The 27,338-nt window shown below is 42.7% G+C and overlaps 2 protein-coding genes across 2 annotated transcripts in view; one reads left to right on the top strand and one right to left on the bottom strand.

Moving 5' to 3' along the window:
- LOC135699761 (protein rotatin homolog) overlaps positions 1–11,100 on the top strand; it is a 28,027-nt gene extending 16,927 nt beyond the window's left edge. The window contains exons 6-9 of the mRNA XM_065220084.1: positions 6,413–9,096; positions 9,162–9,511; positions 9,566–10,664; positions 10,721–11,100. Of these exons, the coding sequence (XP_065076156.1) occupies positions 6,413–9,096; positions 9,162–9,511; positions 9,566–10,664; positions 10,721–11,084 (4,497 nt within the window). The 3' untranslated portion in view covers positions 11,085–11,100. The remainder of the gene's footprint in view (positions 1–6,412; positions 9,097–9,161; positions 9,512–9,565; positions 10,665–10,720) is intronic.
- Positions 11,095–25,763, bottom strand: LOC135699773 (transferrin-like). The gene is made up of 6 exons (XM_065220092.1): positions 25,547–25,763; positions 24,881–24,971; positions 24,396–24,817; positions 12,404–13,082; positions 12,194–12,342; positions 11,095–12,132 (listed from the first exon to the last, which is right to left on the bottom strand). The coding sequence occupies exons 1-6, from the start codon at positions 25,620–25,622 to the stop codon at positions 11,228–11,230; spliced, it is 2,322 nt and encodes a 773-aa protein (XP_065076164.1). The 5' UTR covers positions 25,623–25,763; the 3' UTR covers positions 11,095–11,227.
- Positions 25,764–27,338: the final 1,575 nt, after the last annotated feature.

The raw sequence follows: 27,338 nt of genomic DNA, 5'->3' as shown, positions 1-27,338 counted from the left end.
TTAAGTTCAACGTGTGCAGGAATTTTAGAACATATGAGTGAGGTTAGGTGACAGTGAAGGACTGAGGCAAATAGACTTTAGAATTTGATAAGACTCGACTTATGAACAACACGTATGAAATTCATAGGCGTGACATGAATAATTTTCGGCTAACATGAGGTAGCTCTTGTACGCCTTTAACCATTTCATTTTCTCAAGCGATTTTCTCTTTTGTTAATAACTCGCTAGATTGAACGTTTCTACCGTATGCGTGATAATGTTTGCACCATCGTACAAATAAGGTTCCCGTTTCACCTGTGCATAAAATGCCTTGGTTTTCTTTGCATGCATGCAAGCAAGGTGCCTACATATAGGTGTTCTAATGTGTCAAATTTATGATTCAGCCATGTTGGATTTTTGTATAGGACAGCGACCGAGTTTGTTTACAATTTGCTGTAAAACCGCACTATTCCCCCCCGCGACCTCCTCGCCTATATAGTGACAAAGCTGTATCACCATTTATATACCCACCATGCATGCAAGCATGTAACCTATTTGCGTTGACGGCACCGCTGAAAAATCGTCTCTTCTAGCAAAGATTGACAGTTTCTTATAGGAATTTTCCGTGGAGTGAAAGGATAGTACGAAGGCGTTTGCTTATGGATTTTAACAGTGGAGTAAAGAGCTACAGAGTCGCCATCAACGCCAATAGCTCATACCGTAGTAGGCTGTGTATAAAAGAAAATGATTTACTTAGTTTGACAGTTGCACCATGACGAAGTGGCAGCGAATTCGTGATTTGTCCAATTGTCGCAAACTGACCGTTCGCAGGACCTAGGCCCCAGAGAAGACAGTCTTCTCGCTCCCGAGACATGAGTCGGGAAAGGCAGGAACCCACCACACCCAACGAGGAACGTGAGCGTGGGGGGCTAAGGAAACTCGCTTCGACCTGTCCCATATGCCAGGAGAACCCCTTCAAGGCAACGGACTTTGAACGCTTCATCACGTGGCTGCGGCAACAATTCTTCGCAGAGGTGCGACACAAACGCTGGGTAGGAGCACTGAGAGACCTGCAACAAAAGATCGGCTTAAGGGTACAATACGCGGAGTCAGAGTTGGACAGGGACCAACTACTCGTCGACATCGGACAAGACACCCAATCAATCATCGAGGGGCAACCGCTTCAAGGAGAAACCACGAGAACCAACACAAGCTTTCACAGTGGAGTGTAAAAGCTGATAATCTTGCAGCACAACGTCCAAAGCCTTCGCCCTGTCGATACCCGCGAAGAGCTCAGCCAGTTCCTTTCGGAAAACTCGGTGGGCGTGGCACTGTTGCAGGAAATTTGGCTCAGGAAGGAAGAAGATTTTAGATTGGCTCACTTTAGACTGGAATCTGCCAGGCGAAATCAAGGATACGGGGGAGTCGGAATTCTAGTACACGAGACCCTGGACTACGAAACGGTACAGTTCGAGGACCTTCTACCGGTCGAAGTTGTAGGGGTCAGAATAACCAAGGGGTTTTTTCCGCTCACACTGGTTTCCGTATACGTTCCCTCTGGATATAGTCCTCTCATTGAAATCAGAAGCAAGATACTGGAACTCTTCGAGAAGCTGGACAACATGGATGGTGAAATTCTTATCGGAGGCGACTTCAACAGTCACCATCGAAGCTGGGACCCCGGTGCGACCAACTGCTACAAAGGAAACCTGCTCAACAGCATCTTGGAACCCTCCAAGTTTATCCTCCTGAACGACGGTACGACAACATGTATGTCCACGGTCAACAGAAGCAGCATAGCGATCGACCTTTCTCTGGCAACCGCCGGTCTAGCAACCAAGGCCTTTTGGGAAGTGGTCCCACAAGAATTCGGAAGCAACCATCTATCGATAGTCATCGAAATCGCAAGTGATATTCCGGTGGCACTAGGAAAAATGAAACGGTTCAACAAGGACAAAGCAGCGGAATTGATCAACCAGTTGAAGCCTCAATACATCTATAACCCCGACGAAATGCAGACAATATTCGAGGATAACATAGAACAAGCCAGCTTCATAATCAAAGATAAAAAAGGAAATTACCTGAAGCGCTGGTGGTCCGAGGACATCAACGAATGCTATAAGACCAAACGAGAGAAGCTCCGAATCTACAACCGAAACAAGAGCATAACCAACCACCTGGAACTCCAAAAAGCACGGGCTATCCTCAAGAGGCTCATTCGAAAGGCAAAACGGGCTTATTGCCAGGAACTCGCTGAAACAGTTGACGAGGACACTCCCCCCAGACAGCTGTGGAACATCATCAAGGGTTTGGATACCGCGCTAACCCAGCCGGTAAGCAGAAAACCGGAAACCACGCTGGATGACGCAGTACAGTTCCTCGCATACTACTACGATGGGAAGCTGAAACCGGTTGGGAAACCCACATCCGTAACCCCCTCCCACTTAAAGGGCTACGAAATGGCGCTCCAGGTCGAGGAAATCTTGGAAGCCCTAAAAAAGAAAAAGTCCCACTCGGCCCCAGGAGAAGACGGCATGTCTTACGGCATCCTGAAGAACCTCAGGCTAGACATGCAAGTTAAGGTATGTGAGATGCTCAACGAAGTCTTCGTTTCGGAAGTAATTCCGGAAAGGTGGAGGACCACCCAAATAAAGCCAATTCCAAAAAACAAAGGTGACCCGCTCAACCCAGGATCGAACCGACCCATCGCTCTCATGAACATCAATCTCAAGCTGATCAACTCGGTGATCAACAGCAGACTGGCTGATATAGCAGAAGTAGAGAATTTACACCCTCCTCGATCGTTTGGCTTTCGGAAACACCGTTCGGCACAGAGCTGCGTCAACTACGTCGTCAACAAGGTGAAGGACGCCCAGCTGGCAAAGAAGGACACCGTCGTCGTATTCCTCGATCTATCACAGGCTTTCGACTGCGTGAACCTGCAAACACTGCTCAACACCCTAAAAACCTTAAGCATCCCAAACAAGATCATCTCCTGGCTTCACACTTACCTCAGCAACCGACATCTTGTCCTCAAAACAAACGAAGGAGACGCTCACAGAGAGGTTAGCGAAGGCCTCCCCCAAGGATGCCCACTGTCACCCATCCTCTTCAACCTCTACACCAGTGGTCTGCACCGGATAGAACACGAAGGATGTGAACTCGTCCAGTTCGCGGATGACTTTGCGGTGGTGGCAACCGGCAGCAGTCCAGAAGATGCAGCAACAAAAGCCAACAACTATCTATCCCAGCTCCAAACTGAGCTCACCAGACTGGAACTCAAAATCAACGTTTCCAAAAGCGCTGCAGTCGCTTTCACGAGAAAAGACACCAGCGTAGTAAGGATCAGGATAGGACGAGAGAACGTGGACCTGAACAACACTCATCGATACTTGGGATATACAGTCGACAGGACTCTCACACACAGAAAACACATCGAGGACATCCGAGACAAAGCAGCCGCAAAAGTAAAAATAATAAAGATGCTCGGGAAGCGCAGCAGCAGTGCCAACCCGAACACACTAGTCAAGATTGGGAACGCCATCATCCGCAGCCGACTAGAGTATGGAGCTCAAATATACGGAAATGCGGCCAAAACAAACCTTCAGAAGCTACAAACTGTACACAACTCGTACCTTCGCAGCGCTATGCGTTACCTAAAAACCACACCAATCCATGTGATCCACGCCGAAACCGGACAGACGCCGCTGGACATCAGAAGGGAGCTGCTCACTCTGAAGGAGCTCCTGAAAAGCACCTACCACACCAATTAGCTACAGCCTTTCTCCGATCGTTCAATCAGGAACAACTTGGGAAACGGATCCTACTGGACGGAAACGGCCGTCAAATTCAACTACATCATATGCCAAATGAACCCGAAAGACAGCGAAATAGCTTTCTTGAATAGACGGCAGTACTCGGACTACACACTGGAGAGGAACATCAAAGAGGACATGTTTGAGCACCAAAACAAAAAGGAAAACTACAGCCAGCAGTTCTGGAACCTAAAATTCCTGGAAATAAAGAATCTCTACTATGAAGACTTTCACCACCTCTATACGGATGCATCCAAAACGACGACGGGAACGGCACTGGCGGTGTACGACCACACAGACCAGCAAGTTTTGACGCAGAAAATCAACCCTAATTACACCATCACCAACGCCAAACTACTGGCTATTCGCTCGGCCATTGAACTCGCAAAGGAGAAAAAATATCACAAAGCAGTGATTTTTACCGACTCCAAGGGAGCCTGTCAAACCATCTGAAACAGAAGCAAGCAGAATGAAAACTTCCTGGCGTGGGAAATCGTCAAACTGCTGAAACAAGACAGGAACCACAAGATCAAGCTGCAATGGATTCCCAGCCACCAAGGGATTCCGGGTAACGAAAAGGCTGATGAAGAAGCGGTTCGAGCCACTCAAGGACCACACACAAATTACAACTCCCTGACACTACCCGATGCCATCCTGCTGGCGAAAGCTGACATCTGGGACGACTGGATAACATCGTACAGAAAAATTTCCAAGGAGAAAGGAATATGGCACCTGGAAATAATGGAAACGCCGGGGGAAAAAATCTGGTTCCATGGATTAAACCTGAACACAGCAGAGAAAACTATCATCGGGCGGATACGCACAGGACACACAAACACAAAGGAGCGCAGATACAAGTGGGGGTGGGAAATAAACGATAGTTGCGAATTGTGCGACGAAACGGAAGACCTACAGCACCTACTATACTACTGCCCCAAGTTCAACATCGAAAGATCAGAGCATATCGTACTAGAATACTGCAGTCCGCTGACCACCATCCTAAAAGAGAACAACGAGACGGACCTGAAAGAAATTGTAGCTTTCATTAAACGAACAAAAATCCAAACATAAACTGAAACCGACGATACAATACGAAGAAACCACCAAACACGAAACACGACAACCACAGTGGCGAGATGGACCGTGAGCGGTCTTAGCCGTCCAAAATAAGGACAACACAAAGAAAAAAAAAAAAAACTGACATATCAATCGCCGTGGGAGTGTTCCGGTGGGCCGTCAAAAAGGTTTTAGACCGAGAAAAGAAAGGACAACTATCCGCGAAGGTGGCCACAGGTCGTCCGAGCTCAGCTCGGGTTCCGAGGGTATCGCTGCTATCAAAAGGAAGATACGGGTGAATCAAGTGCGTTCAATAAGGAAAATGGCAAAGGAACACGGGATCAGTGACTTTACGGCACGGAAGATCGTAAAGAAAGATTGCGGGGTGAAGTCGAGGGCACGGAAAAAAAACTCACATGATTACCAACCGCATCCGGGAGCTACGAGTAGAACGATGCAAGAAAATCTTGAACTTTCTTAAGCGAAAAAATCCGGTAATCCTATTCACCGACGAGAACATTTTTTAACGTCGATCCCATATCAAATTCCAGAACCGACCGGTATATTATTTCTCTTCCAGTAAAAGACGTGGCCGACGAGCACAAGAATGTTTATCTGACCAAGCATCCTGCTAGCGTTATGGTGTTTGGATTGTTGGCTTCCGATGGCAAAACAAATGGACCCGGTGTTCATTCCAGAAGGCGACAAGGTCAACACGGAAGTCTACATCGGGATTTTAATTAAGTATGTTCTTCCGTGGATCAAAGACCATAGTGTTCGAAGCGCACTCAGAAGTGGTTGCAGGAACATCTTCCGTTCTGGGCGAAGGATATGTGGCCGCCATCTAGCCCCGATCTTAATCCGCTGGATTACTCAATATGGCGCGTCATGAAGGTCAAGCCCTGTTCTAAACGCCACCCGAGTACAGCAAGTCTCAGACAAACATTGACGCGTATCTGGAGAGAAATGGATCCAGACTACGTCATTAGAACCAGCCGTGTTCTGGAAGCGTGTGGTGGTCGTAATTGCAGCAAGTGGAAACTCGATCGATGATTAACATAGTTTAAGACTCTGAGAAACATCCCCCCTTTGAATAAATAAAAAACTCAAAAACGAAATTTTTGAGAATTTTTTTAATTTTGACATTGCTCAATGGTGCAAACATTATCACGCATACGGTAGGTGCGTTTGCTGTTGCTTTTGATAGCCAATACAACCTGCTACAACTCTGCATTAAACAAATTCTAGAAAATTGTTTCCCTTAGCGGTAGCAATTGAAATAGAAATCGAAGAAGAAAATCGATCATAGCGTATACGCCCTTATGCATGCTCACTGTCGTTCTTTTGCCTCAGTGAGTCTCCATGCAAATCAAATGAAGAGTCACCTCACACGCCTCTCAGAATAAGCCTGAGTGTGGCACCTACAATATCAATTTTGCACCAGTGATGTCTGAATAATCTTAAATATATTATTAGGAATGTCTGATTCTTAAAAAAACGATTTAGTAAAATCGGGAAAAAAGTAATAATCTATCTTATCATGCATTAAATGTCCATTTCAGATTCAACAGCAAGCGGAAACCATTCTCCTGTTCGTACTGAATTCCCGCGCCTTCCTGTTGGACCGATGGACCGATCTTCTGGACATAATCGCTCCGGTCCTTCCGCTGCTCCAAACGATCGGCATCATCAAAATACAATCGACACTCTCACGAGCCATCTTCGTCCTGTTGCACCCCGACTCCCGCCTCTCGCCGGTCGATTTACTCCGAGGAAATCTGCGCTACCTCTTCCAGGATGATCCAGAAGTTCGCGAGGAAGCCCTAACCAGGGTGATGTTCCTAATGAGCATCGCACCCAACGCGCACCAGTACTCGCCCAACATCGAACACATCCGAGATACCTTATCCAATGGAATCTGTTTGACGAAATCCAGGTACGATGTGGCCAAGCACCTGTCGACGGATGTGTTTGAAGTGAGTGCGGTGAAGCCTCTGTTGGATACGCTGGAGCAGGACAACTGCGATCCCGGGATCCGCCGAAGTGCACTCATTCAGCTGAATGCCATGGCTGAAGATCCGATTCTCTGCGAGATCATCCACAAGGCGAACGGGTGGGCGTTTGTGCTACAAGTGCTGGATAATGCCTTGCGGGAGCAGCATTTTCTCGACTACCCGGATAGCGCCGTGCCGGCAATAGGCATTCTTACGAAACTGTGTTTTACCATTCCGGAGTTTAGGCGCTTCCTTGCGGATGATGTGAATGTGTACTACCTGATCGTGCGAGCCTTGTTGAGCTTTCATCATTTTCCGATCTTCAAGCCGGATTGCTGTTCGCTTCTGTTCCTGTTGCTGTTCAGTGAGTATACCTTGGGAAGCGGGAAAGCAGTGTCGCTTCCGGTGATTTGTCAGAACTACAGGATTCCATTTGTCTGTGAGTACCACTGGAAATGCAGTCCGTTTAACGAGTTGAGTTATCTGGAGGAGATTTTCGTTGATGTTGAAGGAGAAGATCGTTCTGGGATGGGAGCAGTTGAGGGAAATAGCATCCTACGACGGAGTGGGCCGTGTGGAATCGAATGTGCGACTTCGCGGATGCGAAGATTGGAGACGAGCGGTGGCGAAAGTATGAATCAAACGACAGAGAGCTCCGTTTATTTGCACAGCTATCGTCAGGTTGCTTGGCAGTATCTTCGGCTAGCGTTTGCGTGTCAGTGGTTCGATGCTTTCGAAAATGTTCTGATCAACGCTAAGCGATCCCGGCAATCGCCGGGGAAAGAAGGTGCCCTCATTGTGGACTACAATCTGCTTCCACCTCATCTGATCTCTCCGAAGCGAACTGACGAGGACGAAGAGGTGATCGTTTTAGATGACAGCTCGCTGGAGTTCGATCGAGCGTTACACCTCGCCAAGCAGGACCTGAACATGATCCGAACATCTCAAACGGATGAAATCTTCCGTAACAGTTTGAAAGCAATCGCTGCAGCTGCTTCCCATGCCGAGGTATCCATTGGGCTAGCGGGACTGGAAAGTAACTTGATATTGCCTATGAAGGAGCAAATTTTACATAACTCAATCGTGAAGCATCTGAAAAAGTTCGTTCTAACGCCTCCGAATACTCCAGCCGATGAGCAGTTGTTGATCGACGTGTTCAATCTGCTGGGAGATTTGATTCAAATTGGATACGAAAATGTGTTAGTTTGGATCGTGTCTTTGCTGTTCGAACAAACGAGCATATTCATCCAGTTGCTCAAATCGGAAACCTGTTCAGAGGAGCTGTTCATGAAGAATGTCGATTTCATACAGATAGTACTGCAGGGGGCTCTGGCTTGTGAAAATCCAAACGTTACGAGTCTGCTAATCAATGCAGAAGGTTTTCAAATGAAGGTCAAACGGGAGCACAACTTCAATTTGTTGAACAGACTTTTCGAAATCATTACAAGCCGCTTGGACAGTGATCTGCAGAAATGCAACATTGGCAAAATGATTTCACTGATCAGTTTGGCCAGGGTGATCGTTCATAGCGCTTTGATCGAATTCGAGAGTAAATTCCTCAATCACGTGATCAACAAACTGTGTTCGTATATCACCCGGATCGGAATGATCACCTATTCGGGTTCGACGATCATCAAGAATTGCTTGATCATCATATCGCTGCTGTTGGACCAAATGCGAGAAGTTCATCTGAAAACAAAGCACTTCAAGGTGATAGCCATGCAATGCAGCCATACCAGTATTCTGATCCGATCATGTGCTTGGAACGTGCTAGCAAAGGTGGCCAAATTTCTGTCTGGGGCTCACTCGATCATCAAAGAATGCGCGTACTTACCCGGCGGAATCCATGCGTGCTGCATCAACACGATCCTCGATCCGGAGGAAGCCAGTTTGGTTAAGGAATCTGCAGCTGGTCTGTTAATAAATTTGCTGAGCCATAAGGGCGATAAGGATGGTCCCCTGCATAAGTACGTGATTCCTTGTGATAAAGTTAGCAACCATCTAAGCGATGCGGATGCCCTGGAAACGGTGTTTACCGTGCTGAGGAAACATCGATTCTTCGAACAGGCGTTGGAGTCACTTCAGAACTTTACCACCCGAGATGAAATGGCAGTTGGAGAGTTCGACGGGATCCAGATGGTCAACTGTGATGTGGTCAAAAGCTACAGTATGATTTTCTCCTGTCTGGTGGACCTAGTACCGGAACTGATTGATCACTTAACTGAAAAATGCTGTCTGCAGCGGTTGATGAAGTAAGTTGTTTTTTCTTTTTCTTGAACTGTTACGATCACACCTAACGATTCGTTTGATCTTTCAGCTGCGTCTCAAACGTTCCTTTGCATCCGGAAAGATCCGCTCTGCTGATGGTGTCGGAAGTGTGCAATCTAATGATGCGCTGCCTAAAGCATAAAAAGGAAGAAATCTGCGAACTCATTTCCCCCTATCAGGCGGTAATTGGTGGTGTGATTTATCTACTGAATGCCGACCTATATCAAAATTACGATGAAAAAGTGTTCCGTGAAGTCACCGGGAACATTATGCAGCTCCTGAATGCAATGGTCGTCCAAAAGGTTGGCAATCAGCTCATTACTGGTGTACTATCGGAGCTGAAATTGGAACCTTTAATACGGCTGCTCATTCGAGGGATTTCCAATCACAAACAGAAAGGTAATGAATGATCTGCTCGGTGTTTGCAAAAGAAACTGACCCAATTCCTTTCAGACTACCAAATAGCATGCCTCCGCTTTCTGACATTGCTAGTTGTGACTTCAAACTCCAGTGCCGCCTCGGTCTGTGAATTCCAATCGTTCCTAGGTTTACTGGAGACTGTCCCGGTCGCGAATGCCGCAAACCATTCCCAACAATCCACTGCTGCAGCGGATACCCTACCTGTGAAATCAATCCAACGGTTGCGCCACCTATCCGACGGTTTCTCCTCGGATGAGGATCAAGAAAACCACGACCCCAATCGAGTAAGAAAACGTCTCACAGCCCCTGTGAAACCGGACGATTCGCACACTCCCCAAACCGGCAGCGAATGTATCTTTGCCGCCCTGATGGAACAATTTCAAATTTCTTGCTTGAAGGATAAACCCGAAAATGGTGCCTTGCTTTCCACGTTCCAAAAGAGGACGCTCTTCTCCGCGATCCAAGTGATGTTGCATCAATCGGAAAAGGCACGAAAAGTAGCCAGAACGAGAAAGTTTCTCGAAATGCTGCTCGATCGCTTGGAAGCTATCTACAGTGGCATCGGGATCAACTATCAAGACTTTGTTAAAAAGTTCGGTGAAGGTCGAAAGGCCCCGGTCGTGGAGGAACTGTCGTTCATAGCCGGCATTCTTTCGGCGTGGTTCGTTCGGGACATTCTGGTGCACCAGGCTAATATCAACTACATCTGCCGATTGTTCCTGCAGTTTTGGCCGTGGATCAAGAGCAATCGTGAGTTGGAAGCTGCCTTCATGAAGGCATTGGTTTGCCTCACAGAAAATTCGATCGTGGTTTGCAAGAGCCTATCCATTCCCTATGCAGGACATCCGCATTCAATTCTGAAACTTACCATTGCAGCGGTAACAGCCGAAACAGGAAAGGTGAAGGGACCGAACAGCGAAATCACTCTGTTGGGTCTCTGTTTGAGGGTGCTGATGAATTGTTGTTCCTGTCACGAGGGTCGAGTGATGATCACCAAGTTCAATGTGCTGGACAACATGAGCAAATTGCACCCGGCCGTTACGAAGTTGCAGAAACCGTGGGTCACGGTGACCAAACTATGGTTGCAGTTTTGGGAGATCTACACGAGGCACAGTGATGTCACCGAAGTCAAGTAAGTTTAAAACCTTCTATTCACATGAGTTGGACTCATTAATTTTCCACCATCAGACATCTAACAGTGCTGGGAGCGTTCATCCGGAAGTCAACTCCCGAGCTCCGTCGTCTATCACTGGAGATCATGCGCAACATGTCGTTCGTCAACAACAATCGACCGGCGCTGCTTGCCTCCCAGGATTACATGTACGCTCTAAAATCCGTCCTGGACGAAACGGATCCGGCCGAGCAGCTGCTTGTGGTAAGTTCCATTTGGAAGATAATTGCCAACAACAACAAAGGCAAAAGTGCCATTAAGAGTAGCCCCATCCCGAGAAGACTGAACGCTTTGCTCAAACAGCGTTCCTTGCTGGAGCGCTGCGAAGATGATGATCTCTTCAACGTACTTAACATAACGGTCAATCTCTTGAATTCATAACAAACAGCGGTTTAAGGATCGTATTAAGTTTATTCACGCTCTTCTCTTTAAAAATAATACAATTGTGTACAGTTAGATGAATTTTGAAAAAAAAAAATGCTGTGTGATCATTCGTGAAAGAACTACCTACCCTGATGCGTGACTTATCCTCGAATGATGTTGTACAGTGTGAACAGGATTGCCATAAAAATATTGATGGTAAAAATGGCACCATTATTAGGATCTACGGTCGTAGTGCTGATGCCTGCACTGGTGCAGTCTTCAATGTTCTCGAACAGACGAATGTAGTTTTGAACAGCATGACCGAGTTCGGCGTGTTGTGGAGAGACCAGTCCCAAGGCCGAATCTTCAAACAGTAGATTCTTCATACCTCCGAAGATGTTGTACATGCGGAAGTCCGGATCGTTTTGCAAATAAACATCCAACGAGCTTAGGGCGTTAATAATGCCGGCTGTCTTGGACGATTGACGCCTGACGACAATTTCACCGTCGACGATCGTGGTAAGGTAGCAGTCTTCATCTACCTGGAATCCGGTATAGGCAGCCAAAGATCCGTTTCTGCAAAGAATTCGATATTCGTTTGGATTGATGTTCAAAGCTCGAGCATGCTCTGCCAGGTTCTGAATTTCTACAATGGCCACTTCTCCCTGAGTGGCAAGACAGTTCAAAGCCCCACGGGTTCCGTAGAAGGGATTATTAACATTAGCCGCGCAGTTTACGTTCCTATCAACCGTCACTACAATTTCATTCTTGCCCTGAATTCCTGTTGGTTGATCTTCCACATCATCCGGTACATCGGTCGAATCTTCTTCTCCTTCCTCGTCACCGCCATCTCTGGCGGCCAGTGGCACTGGATCTTGTGGCCTGGCGGGAGTATGGCACAACGCACAAAGCGATTCCGGATTCTCCCCTCGAGGATCATGCAGACTGTCACGAGAACCTGGAGCACACGAGTCACTGAAGAAATTTCCCAACAAACGTCCGTAGTCACATTCATGCGGATCAAAGATGCCACGAGTTTTACCCACGTTGATGAACGCAATAGATGCTGCAATACAAATAGAAATTGTAAGTGTCCGAATATCTTTAGAACCTATGATCCTGCCTACCAATTCCTCCAAACTCTGGAATACATGCCCTCGCACTACGTAGGTTTTCAAAACGAGTAAACCGACTTTCGGCGCGAACCAGCACCACCACCGAAGAGTACTTTTCCTTTTCCGTTTCCTGGAACATCGCCGCCGTTAGGTTGAATGGACTGAAAATAAACCCACCAGTTACTATACAATTTTCGCCACCCATACCCATCCGATACTCACTGCCTCGCAAGATATCCATAGTTCGAATCGATTCCGGTGAAATCGGCTCGGTTGTTGGCAATTTCATTCAAACAGGTCATCCGACTAGTGGTGGGATCAATACACTCTATCGTGGGGAAAATTCCACTCGTGAGGGCAGCCGTCCTCAGGACGTCGCACTTGTCCTTCTCCTCCGGTGACGTCGTACACCAACGGGAAGTAGTTTGGCACAGATCCGACGGAATCGGCAGTTGACGATACGGACGAAGGTAGTCCACCGGGGCTTGAATCGATCCAACCGAAATGGCTGTGCGACTGTCATGATTGATGATTTCCTGGATAGCCTGTTCCCATGCCGAACCGGTTACACCTCTCAACCAACGGTCAATTCGAGAGGAAATTTCAACCGCCCGGTTAGCAGTAGATATCACCACCGGCCAAGGCTGGGTGAGCCAAGAGCATGGGCTGTTGTTTCCGGCTATTGGCTCAATGGTTCCATTGGGACACAGGAAACCATAATCGTTGACAATGTCATTGTTGGCATCGAAGAACTCGATCGCGTCCTGTTGGGATACGTAGGTGACGTCTCCACCGGACCGGAGGCAATTCAGCGCTGCACGGTGGTTCGATGTGGTCGATGTGTCGTACGTACACTGGTTTGAATTTTGGCACAGGTCGCAGAGATTCGGGTATTTCGATTCTGTGAAAGAGATGTGATAGTGTTGAAAATATAGTGTGAGTAGGGTGAGCCGCCCCGCAAATTTTCCCACGCACATCCCCTCGAAGCAAGGCTGGAAAGCGCCTCAGAGCGTTTGCAAAGCAACTTTGTGCATGCATAGCACAGCTATCGATTAAGAGTGTGTGGTTCTCCCATTTGCTTTGCAAACTCTTTCCATCTTATCTTTGAGAAAGCGATCCACACAATGAGCGCACTCTCGGTGCGACGCAGGGAGCGAATAAAATACAACTAGCAGCTAACGTCTTTTCTTACCACGATAGCATGCATAGCAGATGCATGCTTATAAACGTACCAACATTAATGGAGCGTCTTGAATATGCAATGGTTTAATTTGTAACGATATCGTTTCGCAGCGCATTGTCTCAACAGAACTTCAAAATTCTATTTCTATGCACATACTCGGCAACTTCGGAATCGAACCATCATCATCGTATACACATGCCTTTTTAAATGGGTCTGATTTGGGAATTGATCCTGTACTATTGGGATGTGCTGCTGCCTTTGTCTACGTACGATCTCACTAGGCCACGGTTGTTCTCATATATTATGAGGCTGGTTGATAAGGATGAAGTCACAACTCATGTGTTCGATGTTTACCTTGCAGAACAAGCAATGCACATAGCATTGAAATGCAAAACACTTCAAATCCATCTGTTTTGAACAGTAGTGTGATTCAATGTGCAATACACTTGAATTGATAGATAAAGATTATCAACATTTCAAAATTTAAGACACTAGAAATCAACGTGTAGAACACATGTAACCATGGTGAAATACAATTAAAATAAATGTGATTGTGCATATGAAAAATCAAGTGTTTAAACACTTCGATCAGACATGTACACTTTTTTGAGTGTATGCGATTTAAATTTTAGATTTTAAAAACAACCAATCAAACTGGCGTTTGGAAAAAAACAAGCAGACCCAATCTTGATACCCGATCTAGGTTGGAACTGAAAAATAAACGAATTCGCTATTAATTACTTCACTGATCTGACGTGGGGGCGAACCAGCCCAAGGCTGAAAGCCTTCCTAATAAAGTTAAATTAATTAATTAATTCACTGATCTAGGCTTAGAAATCTTAATTATTTATCTTAACCACAGACAAACAGACATAACTCTCACAATCACATTCTTCGCAAATAAGGTTTTAGTGGGGAATATGCTCACATTTGTCATGGTGGCGCCACTGAAGCGTTGAGCAAGCCACCACATTTCTAACTTATCGGTGATGCCAGTTCTTTTTTCAGGTCTAGTAGTAGATGTCAGCTCATGATAATGATAAAGGGGCTAGGCATCGCACTGGAGACACATGCCACATGCCGTTACAGTGCTGACACCTCTAATGGTGGTGGCTTCAGCAACCCTCCTTCTTGGCAGAGGATTGCTTCAAAGGACGTTTGAAAGCAAAAAAGAAAAGCTACTTATTTTCTCGCTTGCTTTTCGATCTTAAAATTAGCATTCGCATGCGTTGTAAAGTTTTTTGTCCTTTAGCATTGGCAAAACCTTGAGGAACTTGAAAACTAACTTATCAGCTCAGAGCTTATCTGGAACTTTACCCAAACAGGAAAGATACACATTAGTGTTGCCAGAGGTGGCATGGACCAAAGGTGCATTTGAATCGTCTACCTAGTAATAGCATATTAAATTTTAATTCGTAAGCAATCTCGTATTTATATGTTAATTTTATTGTCCTGTAATGCACGTTACATATTCAATTACATTTGCATAATTTCAATTATAAAGTTGGTATTGAAATTAGTATTAAATAATCGTCTCTTTATTTCAATCCTTTTTTTATTATATATGCGTTATTATTATGGGTCTGCAATCTTTTGGAAAGCATCACCACGCAGATTCTACACTTGTTTTGAGTTTTTTTGGGACCGATTGGCGATTCTGCTTGTATATTTTTAGAACAACAAAAGAAACAACAAAATGTAGATGGAACAGTATCAAACGATATCAGCAGTGATGACCTTTACCTATCGGTATTCGAGGGATTTTCTGATTAGGAGATAAACGCCATGCTGGGATTTTCTTCGGACTCATCGTCGGACCTATAGAGGGCGGCGTCCTCAAGAGCGCCAACAAAAACAACACGGTAAAATCAGGCATCATAGACAGTCAGGTAATTTCTTACTAATTTTGATCAATTTACTTGCCTTGTATAAACCCAGCTTATCGGTGATGTCACTGTGGCTCGGCCTGTTTTAATTTAACCTGCTGGTAACGATTGGCATCACAGCATCCCCTTGTCTACTGACATAGCATGTACGAAGCCTAAAAGCATCGGAGACCTGGCCCTTGACCCCCTTCTAAACTACACAATCACAATCATAATCGCAATCGTTGTAAAGTTGTCTTGTAATTCGATAAAATCTCTACTCTCAAAATAATTCACACGTTATTGTTACGTGAAAAATCACATAGAGTCACTCTATTTCCGCTTCTGTCAATTTTACGTGACACAAGTAGAGTTTTCCACATATGCATCAACGGAAATTCCTTTGAAAGTCGGTAGTTTTTTTTTTATGAAACGTACGTGATTTGCACATACAGAAATTTTAAATGCATTTCACGTAAACCCTATAAGTGATTTTCACATCTGAAAAAATGAATGAGTTAGTCACAATAAATATGGTGGCATTGCAATGTGCATGTTTATATTCCAGTGAAAATCTAGATAATTTTGTTACCTATTTATTTGCGTGGAACAATTTCGTGTTGTAAGTATGATACTAAACAAATTATGTATAGAATTAAAAGTTATTGTTTTTTTTTTTGTTTCAGTATACCGGCAAGAAGTACCATGAGTATGAATGCGAGTTAAACTCTTTTACATCATATGATTGTAACCAAGTTTCCGTTACTTGTCCCGTTCGAATTTATGTTCCCCCTGTGTATATATTGACCGCAACAAAGATATATTTGAATCAATTAATACTATAGAATCATTTGTAATGCGAAATCAATGATACATTTTATTTACTACGAAATTAAAATCATTGGAGATGATTATAAATTCCATCGACAGAATCACGTAGCTTCTACGTGATAATCCAGTAACCATCTCGCTCACTGGAATGAGTGTTTCCATGTATGAATCACGTAACTCTTACGTGAAAAGTGCGATGGAAAAAATCTATGTATGTTTTCACGTAGCATTGACGTGAAAATTATTTTGAGTGTATACTACGATCTTCTATATACACTCAAAAAATTCCACACGCCATCATCATGTGTCTCACACTTCATTTTGCGCTTATTGTGAAACACATCCATTTCATGTGTGAATCTAAGGCTATGAACCATGCCTGAACACTATGGATTTGAATTGTGACACACTTGGATTCTATGTGCCTCATATGGTGATATCAATAGCTTTGCACACCATAGTTCAATATTCTTCTTTATCGACTTCTACTTTACCGGCTCTAAAAATGAATCGACAAATTGTATATAAACAAAACTGCCAGAGGCCAGAGCTTTCACATATCTTTTGAATGGGTCTGATTTTGGATTCGATTATGAACTGTTGGGGTGTGCTGCTGCCAGAGTCTTCGTTCGATCTCACTGTGCCACGGTTGTTCTCCACTGAAAAAAGTTTTCATATAGTTTCCATTGGGAACGCACGTGATATTTTTCCAATAACAAAATTAATGATTTTTACCTGAAATTCACATAACATTCATATGATCACATGAATTCTATGTGATAAATCACATGAACTTCATTGGACACATAAGGTTCATGTGATTTCGTGGTGCGATTCCCAATTATGAGATCACATGAATGTTATGTGAAATTCTAATTGATATTTTCCATCGGAAATGTGATTTATTTTTTGAGTGTCATATATGAGGCGGGTTGATAGGAAAAAGTCACAACTCTTGTTTTCGATGTTTACCTTTCTGAGCAAGCAATTCACATCGTATTGAAATGCAAAACACTTTAAATCCATCTATTTTGAACAGTAGCGTGATTCACTTGAATAGATAGTGAAAAAATTTCAACATTTCAAAGTTATAAACACTATAAATTAACGTATAACACATTGAACCAAGGTGAAATACACTTAAAGTAAATGTGATTCTGCATTTAAAAAATCAAGTGTTTAAACACTTCGATCAAACGTGTGAAATTTTTTGAGTGTAGAGTCGTACTTACATCAAGCTGAACATTGCATTAGATCCTAAGTAACATTGACAGATTCCCTTCGTTGACTTTCTCTTTGTATTCCCACGGCCATGTAAACACATTTCCAGATATTTTCAGCACACCGATCGATAAAAAACGGTTATGTGCTCAGGTTATTAAGGTTCAATTTACTTTGATGATTTTGTAAAAAAATCAAAGGCAGTTTTTTTCGACGTATTATTTTAGATTGCAAAAAGCTCGCATCATTTTGTGTAAAATATCTAAAGAAATCGAATAGTACTAGCTTTTTGCAATCTGAAATAATGCGTCGGAAAAAACTACTTTTGAAATTTTCCAAAAGCATTAAAGTAAATTGAACCTTAACGAAAGAGAAAGTCGACGAAGATAATCGATCAATGTTACTTAGGACCTAATGCAGCTTGATATGACGTAGCATATTTTTAGCAATTTTAGGAGACCCTCCCTCTAGTGTTTTTACTAGCTTTCTAGTAAGTCGAACAGCTTCGCAGTATTCTAGAACCTCAGTCGGCCTCTATAAACAAATTTTCAATCGCTTGTCTCTCTTTCTCCCGTCGCTTCATTGAATTTTCTTTCAAGCTTCGGTGAAGCGGACGAGTGAAAGAGCGCTTGACTTTGATAGTTTCGTCTTTCATTAAACACATCAACAGAACACATCAAAACGTTAAATACAAAAGGGAAAGGTTTTGCAGCTGAATTATTAACGAAAGAGAAAGTCGACGAAGAGAATCGATCAATGCAGATGTTTGTCTAGAATTAATTTAACAATTTGTGGTTATTTTTTATTACCGTTCACCTTACAAGCTTGGTAGAAACCCCTCGGCCTTTTCGCAATGTCAAATAAATTCAAACCCAATGATCGGCCCTACCTCAGCCGGCGCCGGTGGTGTAGTGGTAAGCGTGACTGCTTTCTCACCCCAATGGGTCTGGGTTCAATCCCAGCCGAGGTCGGTGGGATTTTTCAGATACATAAAAATCTCTGATCACGTCTTCCTTCGGAAGGGAAGTAAAGCCGTTGGTCCCGGCCCATGTGTGTTTGAATGGGTGCGATATCCTACGCAGGTGTGGAAGTTACCTTCCTGCACATTCGATTGCTGTCAATGGATTGCAATCGATGTCCGTCGGTGATTGGCACTAGATTGCGGAACAGAGACCGACGTTAAATAAAGGAATGAAGAAGAAGAAAAAGAAGGCCCTACCTCAAGCAGTAGGGCTTAGCTTTGGTTTGAAAATTTTCAATCATCGACCCTTCTACCAAATAAGAATACTAAGATGAAACAGTCGAAAGAAAAACTTTCTATTTTAGTATCCTCTTTCAAGGTCCCTTTCATCCAATGAATACCCCCCGTATGCAAGGTAATTTTGTGGTTCTGCTGCCCCCTCGGTAGAGATGAAATTTTGCGCTATTTTTTATCAAAACAATCACACCAAAATCAGAGATGTCGCATTTTTTAATTACTCGATTAACAACTAATCGTTTATTTTTCGTTCGCTGTGCTGCCATTTTTCCACCAATGAGAGTGCAGCATATGTTTGAAACGATGGTCGATGATCCTATAGAGAAGTTAATGCTTATATCGGCATGATATAACCGATTACCAATATTTAACTTTTCGGTTCGTTAATCGGCTATCACTAGATGAATGTGGAACGTCATTTCAAATATAAGGACCATACATAAATAATGATACAATTTGAAAGAGACCGGGGCTAATCACAAATTACGGTCCCACGGTAACTGAAATAAACACGAGTGCGGACTATAGTCGCTATATTCATAGACTGGCGGATAGAATCTCGGGAACCAATTGAACTGTCAAATAGCGGAACCAATCGAGCAAATCACGACCAACAACAGAAAAGAGCACATCAGCTATTGCGAACAAAATGTCGGAAACCGTTTTCTCGTGATTCAAGGATCGCCTACGCAAACTAACACTATCTTTGTGTTGGAGAAAGATTCTCCTATCGGATGATGCCGGTAATTTGCGTTCGATTGTCAATGTATTGAATTGGTTTCGCTTTTTGAAAGATCGAAATTCTATCCACCAGACTATGAATATAGCGACTATAGTGCGGACCGGTTGCTTCTACGCCGCTACACTGAGCATAATTCGTTCAAGAACCGTCATCTGTCCGAATTTATAGCTACGTTTTGTTTATTAAGTATTCTTGAATTTTGATATTAATTAGAACTTTTCCTTTTGGGCTGGTAATAATGGAAAACTGCGAGTAAAACATAAATATAAAAACATAAATATGATACCTAGTATTGTTAAAATGAATTCAAAATTAATTCTACTATGGAGCCACTGCCAGAGATGAAGTGGTGTAAAAAACCGTTGTTGGAGTAATGCGGACCAAAAAGGGAATTGGAGTCATCACATCAGCACTGGATCCGGGAGTGAAAAGAAGAGGATGGGATGGAAGAGAAAAGGAATAGGAGATGGATGGCTTGGATAGGAGTGGATCGGCAAGGCCTCGATCACTCTTGTAGGGACCAGGAAACAATTAAGTCATTTTAAAAATTCCTCACAAAAAGTTATTGAAGTTCGGTCGATTTGGTGTAAGTGGCGCTCCGAGGAGCTAAATCGTGAGTTATTGGATCGGTTACTGAACAAGTAACGTGAATAAAGTGCGAACAGTTCGTGATTAAGTGTCCGCAATTGTGAGGTCTGCTATACACCACGCTATATGGTGTCATAGCAGAAGATCCACCGATACTCACGCGCCCGTTCTGCTGCACGGCACGCCGTTTCCTAGCGTGTAGGCAAATTAACCGTAACCCGACCACCTCCGCTGGGAACCTACCGTTAACGGTCTCAGAGCGGATTCGACCGACTCCACTGTACGTGGAACCTACGTGGCAAGAATACGGATGGCACACATCTCCGCCGTAGCAACCCTGCCGCCGCCGCTGCTGAAAGTACCGCCGCCGTCGCCGTCGCCTTCGACGGGTGATAGAAGCCCGCCGTCACTATTCGGCTAATCCTGCGAAAGGTACGTTTCATTCCCCATCCATTCTTCCGACTCCCACCACCAACGGGACCCAGCGCTGCAACGGTTATACAGAACGGCTCAAATAAACATTTGAAATTAAATTCTCTCTCTATTGATTAATATTCCTTTTTTCGAAAGAGCCAGCCTGTTCGGAAGATGAGGGTTTGTAGTCCGTTCGGTGGTTAGTTGTTGATGTGTAAGGTAAGTGATCGGTTGCTTCTGAGCCCTCCCGAGGTCGTTGGAGACCCTGAGAATTAAAAGGTGAGCTAACCCATAAAAGAGGCGGATGAAGCCCACCCCAGACGACCTCCGTGGCTTGACCAGGGGTTAGGGGTTTTTGAACGTAGTCCGTCTGGCTCGTTACTTTCATGTTCAAAAATAGTAAACATTACGAGAAATCTTATTATATATTGCAATTCAGTAAAAATTACCATGCACTAGCCAGAAATTAAATAGTATTTTTGCCATTAACTCTAGTTGATATTAACGGTTGATAGTAACTTTTATAATGATTGAATCTACCATGCGTCATGCAACTGATGACGCAAACCATTTTCTTCGATTGCATTCAACCACATTACATTTGTAGTAAAATCGAATGCAGTTTTTTACTGATAATATTTTGCGGTTCTAAATACCATGTTATTATTCTTCTTCTGTATGGTATTGTTCTTTGCATCAGGAAGATGCAATGGAAGCGATTGTAAACAAACACAAATAATTTGTTTCACTTCACTATTTTTAATTGTGTTTTCGCAAAATTTTAGGAGAAGATTAATACAAATTTTACAAATGAATTGCATGGTAAGGATGTACTTTTGTACTATTCATTTTGATTGATTTTTATTCGCACATTGCAGTTTCCAGCTAAACTATCCACCACAGCAAGGAGCAGGACAATTCCGCTTATGAAGAGTCTCCCGTTCCGGTCTGTTGAAATTTATTGAATTTAAAGCTACCAAAAACAGACGATACCACCCGAATTGTTGTATCAATGAAATATACCGGGAAAAAATAGTTACTGAAGGCATAAGCGCGTGGAATAAATTGGAGACACGATTTCCGATCCCATAGCGAAAAAGCAAGGCCTCCCTTAGCTCAGTCGGTAAAGGCGCAGCTACAAAGCAAGACCATGCTGGAGGTGGCTGGGTTCAATTCCCGGTCCGGTCTAGGAATTTTTCGGGTTGGAAAATTTCTCGACTTCCCTGGGCATAGAAGTACCCAACAAACAATCGTCTATTGAAGAAACGACTTCTTGGCCATTTTATTCAACTGCATGCTTAATAGTACTTGTACTATTTTTAATAATAACTTCTGTTCAGGCTTTGTTCACACAAATCTGGAGAATTTATTCAACCACAGCATTGAACTACTGGTGTTGTATAAGGTATGTCGAGAAGCTTTTATTCGACTTATATGAGTTGTAACAGAGTTTATACGATAAAATTTTTGATTATTCAGCGTTTATTAGACATCACTGCTTCCCTTAAAACAGTGATGTTCTGTATACGCTTGATTCTCATGTGAAGTAACGTTTAATTAGACATTATTATACATTTATTAAACGATTATTCAACGTGGGAAAATTAATCCGAAAATAAGAGGGACAGGGACAAGGGAAGGGGTGTGAAGGGTGTGTGTGTTTCTTAAGTGTATTGTATTTCAATATTGCTGACCTGGCTCGCATCACACAGATATTAGAAAATTTATTAAATACTTATACATGCCGTTTTATGGGAATCGAACCATGTACCTTCCGATCACCAGCCGCTTGCCTTGTAATCTGAGCTATCCTAGAATTCATCATATGGGTAACTCAATAATCAATAAAAGCTTGCTTGAAAGTAAATACCTATCAGCACACCCGATCGCAACTCTAGCTCCTTCAAGGCCCTGTGGGAATGATTAATTCATTCATCGTTGTTTTAAATGAGACCAATGTTGCCTCTTCACCTCTCCAAGTCGAAAGAAAGGATGTTCGGTTATATTTTAAACTAGATCAATGCATTCTTATCGTGAGTCATGTGATCGATGATTACTATTTAAACTAATTATGTTCTACACAAATAAAAAAAAGGGTTGAGCCTGGGATTGAACTCACTACCTTCTAATTGGAAAGCGGAAACGGTAACCACTACTCTACTGATTTCGCCTTGTTGTGAGACTGAATCAGTATTGTCGAATAATGAATCTAACACGTCGTTTTTAAAGCATTTACAAATCATGTGATTACAACATGGAAGCATAGTGGTATAAGAGCTATTATGCTGACTGTGTTCACCTTTATTCAGCAATATTGTAAAGTAATGCAATGAAATCTAATAAAGGAGCTGGAGAACATTTATTAGACGTCTAATAAAGCATGTTATTAAATCAATTGAAAACAGTCGAATTAAAGTGTCAATGTATGTACAAATTACACTTATTCAGTTTGTTATTAGATCGAACTTCTGGCGTTGAATTGGGAAGACATTTAACACTTTTACAGCTTTTAATAAGTAAATTAATCAGATCAGAGCAAACAGTCGAACAATGAGCTTTTTCAGCACATAATTCTACAACTCTTTTTATTCAGCATTGTACACTGTTATACAGCATTTATTCAATATATATGCTTATTTGTGACTTTGAATTGTTTGTTGGGTGGTATAAGAGCTATTTTGCTGAGTGTATTCACCTTTATACAGCAATATTGTAAAGGAATGCAATGAAATCTAATAATGGAGCTGGAAAACATTTATAAGACGTTTAATAAAGCATTTTATTCAATCATTTGAAAACATTCGAATAAAAGCGACAATGTATGTGCAAATTACACTTATTCAGTTTGTTATTAGATCAAACTTCTGGTTCTGAATAAGGAAGACATTCAACGTTTATAAAGCTTTTAATAAGGAAATTATTCATATCAGAGCAAACGGCGGAATAAAAGCGCATCTATCGATCCCAATGAGTTTTTTTCAGCACATAATTCGACATCCTGTTTTATTCAGCATTGTACACTGTTATACAGCATTTATTCAATGTGTATGCTTATTTGTGACTTTGAATTGTTTGTTGGGTATGATTGGACTTGCCACACAATTATACCAATGCAAAAATGGTACAGGCAAAGCTCTCAATTAATAACTGTGGAAGTGCATCTAGAACACTAAGTTGAGAGCACGCAATAAGCTAATATGTGATATGCAATAAGCTTGAAATGCGAAGAAAAAGAAGCATATTAAACTAATTGAAAGTGCCGGTGAAAGGGATTGTAAGCCATAAGGAGGTTTCGTTTCATATCGATAATCGACGTTATTTTCATTGGAAGTTAAGAGAAAATCCACAGCCAACCTTTCGTTCTAAGCGTGTTTCTTTTTCATTTTCGTTTCGTGTTGATAGTCTAGCAAGGTGTTATAGAAATGATGCGTTGAACACGTTATATGCACCTCGAGTTCATTTTTGAGCTTCGAAAATGTAGAGCCCTGTACTTTATACATGACCGATCATAACTAAAGAGTGTCTACGATTAGGGGCCAAACGAACTGTCCTAGACCCTATCTAAACCAACCATTGCAGGCTCCCTTTTCTATCCTCCCTAAAATGCTGTAGCAATGCTAGATGAAAACCCTTTGAGTTGATTTTGAGAAACCAATAATTTGATTTTGATTTTACAGTCAACTCTCCATATGGCGATGATATTCACCAACTCGGTGTTGAACTATCAACCACAGTAAAGCACACCTTTTTTAACTTCTAAGACGAAACCATCAAGTGATTTTCCATGAAAAGAATTGCTGTTCTAGGGAAAATGGCTCTAATGTTGGCCTATGGATCTAACATTGGGCCCATAGCTAAAAAGCTGCTATTTATCAATTTTATCTAGATGAACGCGTCATAGGGACGGTACTAATGGATATTTTTGGTCACTAATGAAAATTTAGTCGATTGCTGAATGTATGTATAGGCCCAAATTAGGGACATTTAGGCCGAAATTATATCCATTTCCCCTATAATCCCAAAGTTCTGACAATCGAGTTGTAGAAAGTTGACTGTAATTGGAACAATCATAGTGCACTGTGCTGTAATGATGAAAACATTCTGATACTCACTCAATTCCGCATCCTCCTGGGGTACATTGGACCACTTGCCCGGCCGACAGGCAGACTGGAAGTACTTGGACAGCGCTGCCGTTTCGATCTCCGCTGCATTAAAAAGATCCGTACAGTCGGCAGGAACGACCATCCGTTCAAAGTGCTTCAGGAACAGTTCACTCCACCGTTGCTGTCGACCGTAGTGCAATCCCGGATGGCAGAACTTTTTATCACGCAGCCCATCGACTCCTCCCTGATGCCGAGAGGACACCACCACCACCGAACGGAAGTCAACCGTCTCGCGCGTTCTCTCCTGGTGTCGGAGCTCCTTCACAACGGTGATTTCACCCCAAGCGAGCGTGGCCAACTGCAGCATGCTTTCCGCGCTGAAGATTCCCATATCGGCGGTGCCATTACGAATCCGTTGGGCGCACTCGATACTGTTTCAATGATTTAGTAGGAAATTAGTCACACTGTTTACAAGTACTTATTAAGGCCCATACCTGTCCTGAACGGTGACGCATACCACTTCCGAATTGCCCCGTTGAAGCTGAAGGCATTGTTCGGAAAACTTGGAGCTCGCGCATATCCTATCTACAACGTAAGCATACATTGGTAAAACGAAACAGAATATTTAGGTGTGGGGTCAAATAATAAATAACAGGTAAGTATCTACGGTTCTTATCTTATCGCGTTGTGAACGTAACTCGAAATAAATAACGGTGCAGTAACGATGATTCGACGCAACAGTTATTTATTCTTTCATGTTTTCGTGAGAACTGATTGAGCCACGACAAATTTCAACGGCAATTGGACGTTATCATGATGAATTTAATTCAGCACTTGCCCGTTCTGTTACCGGCTTTATCGAAACTCGTATCAAATTGCTTGGACCGTAATCTACCTTGTTTTTTTTTTTTGTTAAAGTATAACCAATTTAAATGAATGAATCAACCGTTGATTCATATAAAACTAGCCTGCACTGCACTTATATAAGATTCGATTCCTTCATTATTATTTTTTAATTCAATATCAGACAGAAGCTGACATTATGCAATCACCATATCACATGGCCTGACTTAGTTTTGGCATTCAATCGTCGTTGCATCGTATCATTCGATTGAACCGCACCCATTTTCCATGATATCATTCGTCAAGCTGCTACTTACCAACCAATTGACCGTTAGTACTACCCAAAATACACAGTACAAGCACTATCACTCCCGCACTGATTGTCCTTGCCATTTTTGGATAAAGGAATAAACTTCCGTTTCACACTGATAATCAATCAAACCTTATCCACCTATAAAAAGCTATGTTTCACTTATCTCATAACCAATAATGCCATAAAATGACGGCAGCGATGAGAAGTGATCCTTTCGAAACGCGACGACGAACTAAACTGGCAGTTTCGATCGAAATGCAGAATTTTGTAAGTACTCCACACTCATAATCGGTGGCCGCGGCTATCGTTATCTGATAAAACACTGCCGCCACACGGCAAGCGAGATTAGATAGCAGCGCTGTAAATGTATTGGCCGTTAGGGGATCTATGGGCAAGTGTGCCACCCTAACGATTTTTGCGTTCTTTCTATGTATTCCATAACGTGAATTTTACAAAAGTTCGTACACCTCACTGCGAGTTTATGGCATTATCTTGATGTATCATAAATACAATTCAAATTAAAACACATCGAAAGGTGTTTCGAATTTTTCAAAACTTCATGTCAAATCTGCCTGCTTAAAATGCTATGGCCCAATAGTGGGCACTCTATAATCAATACATTTTAAGAACAATTAATAATTTTAAATGATGGTATGAGCCTCTTTGAAGTATAAAATCTCAAAAAGAACTTTGGAACAATATATAAGCCCAGTGTTGGAAAAGTTCGCGATATTTCACGAAGTTCACCAAGGGAAAAAAATCGTGAGTCATAGTGATTTTTTGCGAACTTTTCCATCACTGTATAAGCATAGAGGTAACTCTAAGACCACTGAGTCCCAAAGAAAATCATTATTATTTTTGGCTCACTCAGTACCAGAACAACGGTCCCAAGTAGTCCCAAGCTATTTCACTCACCCCTGCATGTTCTGCATGAATCCACACACCCCTGATGTTATCTGTCAAACTTTCATAGCGAATCAAAACAAACATAGTGTAGTAATAGAATTTCAACTAGAATAGGGTACGTTAATCGTTTGCTTGGGACCAATAGGCTACTAAAGTGGTGAGCCAATTTAAAATCGTTAGTTTCGTATTGATTGTTGGTATAAGCCTCACAATCTTCAATTGGGTTCTTTAATTTTGAAAAATATATCGGTTACTATAAAGTCCGATCCAAAGTAAATTTGGTGATCATAACTCAAGAATTAAACAACATACACGGTTGATCAAAATGTCAAACAAACGGGTATTTATTCAACTTTCAAACGATATATAACAAGTTATTACATTTCACCGTTTCGAACGAACTGTCGCATTTTACTTGTGATCGATGCCATCATGATCTGCACAGCTGCTGATGACACTGTACCGGTGAACTTATTTCACTTTAAACGCATTTGTTGTGCATTTGTCATTTCTTTACCGCATCCTCGAAGTTTTCGCTTGACAATTGCCCAATATTTTTCGATCGGTCTGAACTCAGGGCAATTCGGAGGATTAATCTCTTTGGTGACGAAATTAACATTGTTTGCAGCATACCATTCTAGTACCTCCTTAGAGTAGTGGCAGCTGGCTAGATCTGGCCAAAACATAACGTTGGTCTTGTGTTGCTGAATGAAGGGTAAAATTCGCTTTTTCAGACACTCTTTAATGTAAACCTTGGTTTTAAGGCCACAACTGCAGATTCTTTGCCAAATCAGTAGTTTCCGAGCAAACTTATAAGAAAAAAAAAATATACCTGGAAGGGACATCCCCACGACCAGTTGTCAGGTAAAATTTTCGTCTGGGAATTTGTT

The sequence above is a fragment of the Ochlerotatus camptorhynchus genome, unplaced genomic scaffold, assembly GCF_037179485.1.
Source record: "Ochlerotatus camptorhynchus isolate MF236.1 unplaced genomic scaffold, CSIRO-AGI_Acam_v1.1 ptg000010l, whole genome shotgun sequence".
Lineage (NCBI taxonomy): Eukaryota > Metazoa > Arthropoda > Insecta > Diptera > Culicidae > Ochlerotatus > Ochlerotatus camptorhynchus.
This window is presented reverse-complemented; position numbering and strand designations above follow the sequence as displayed.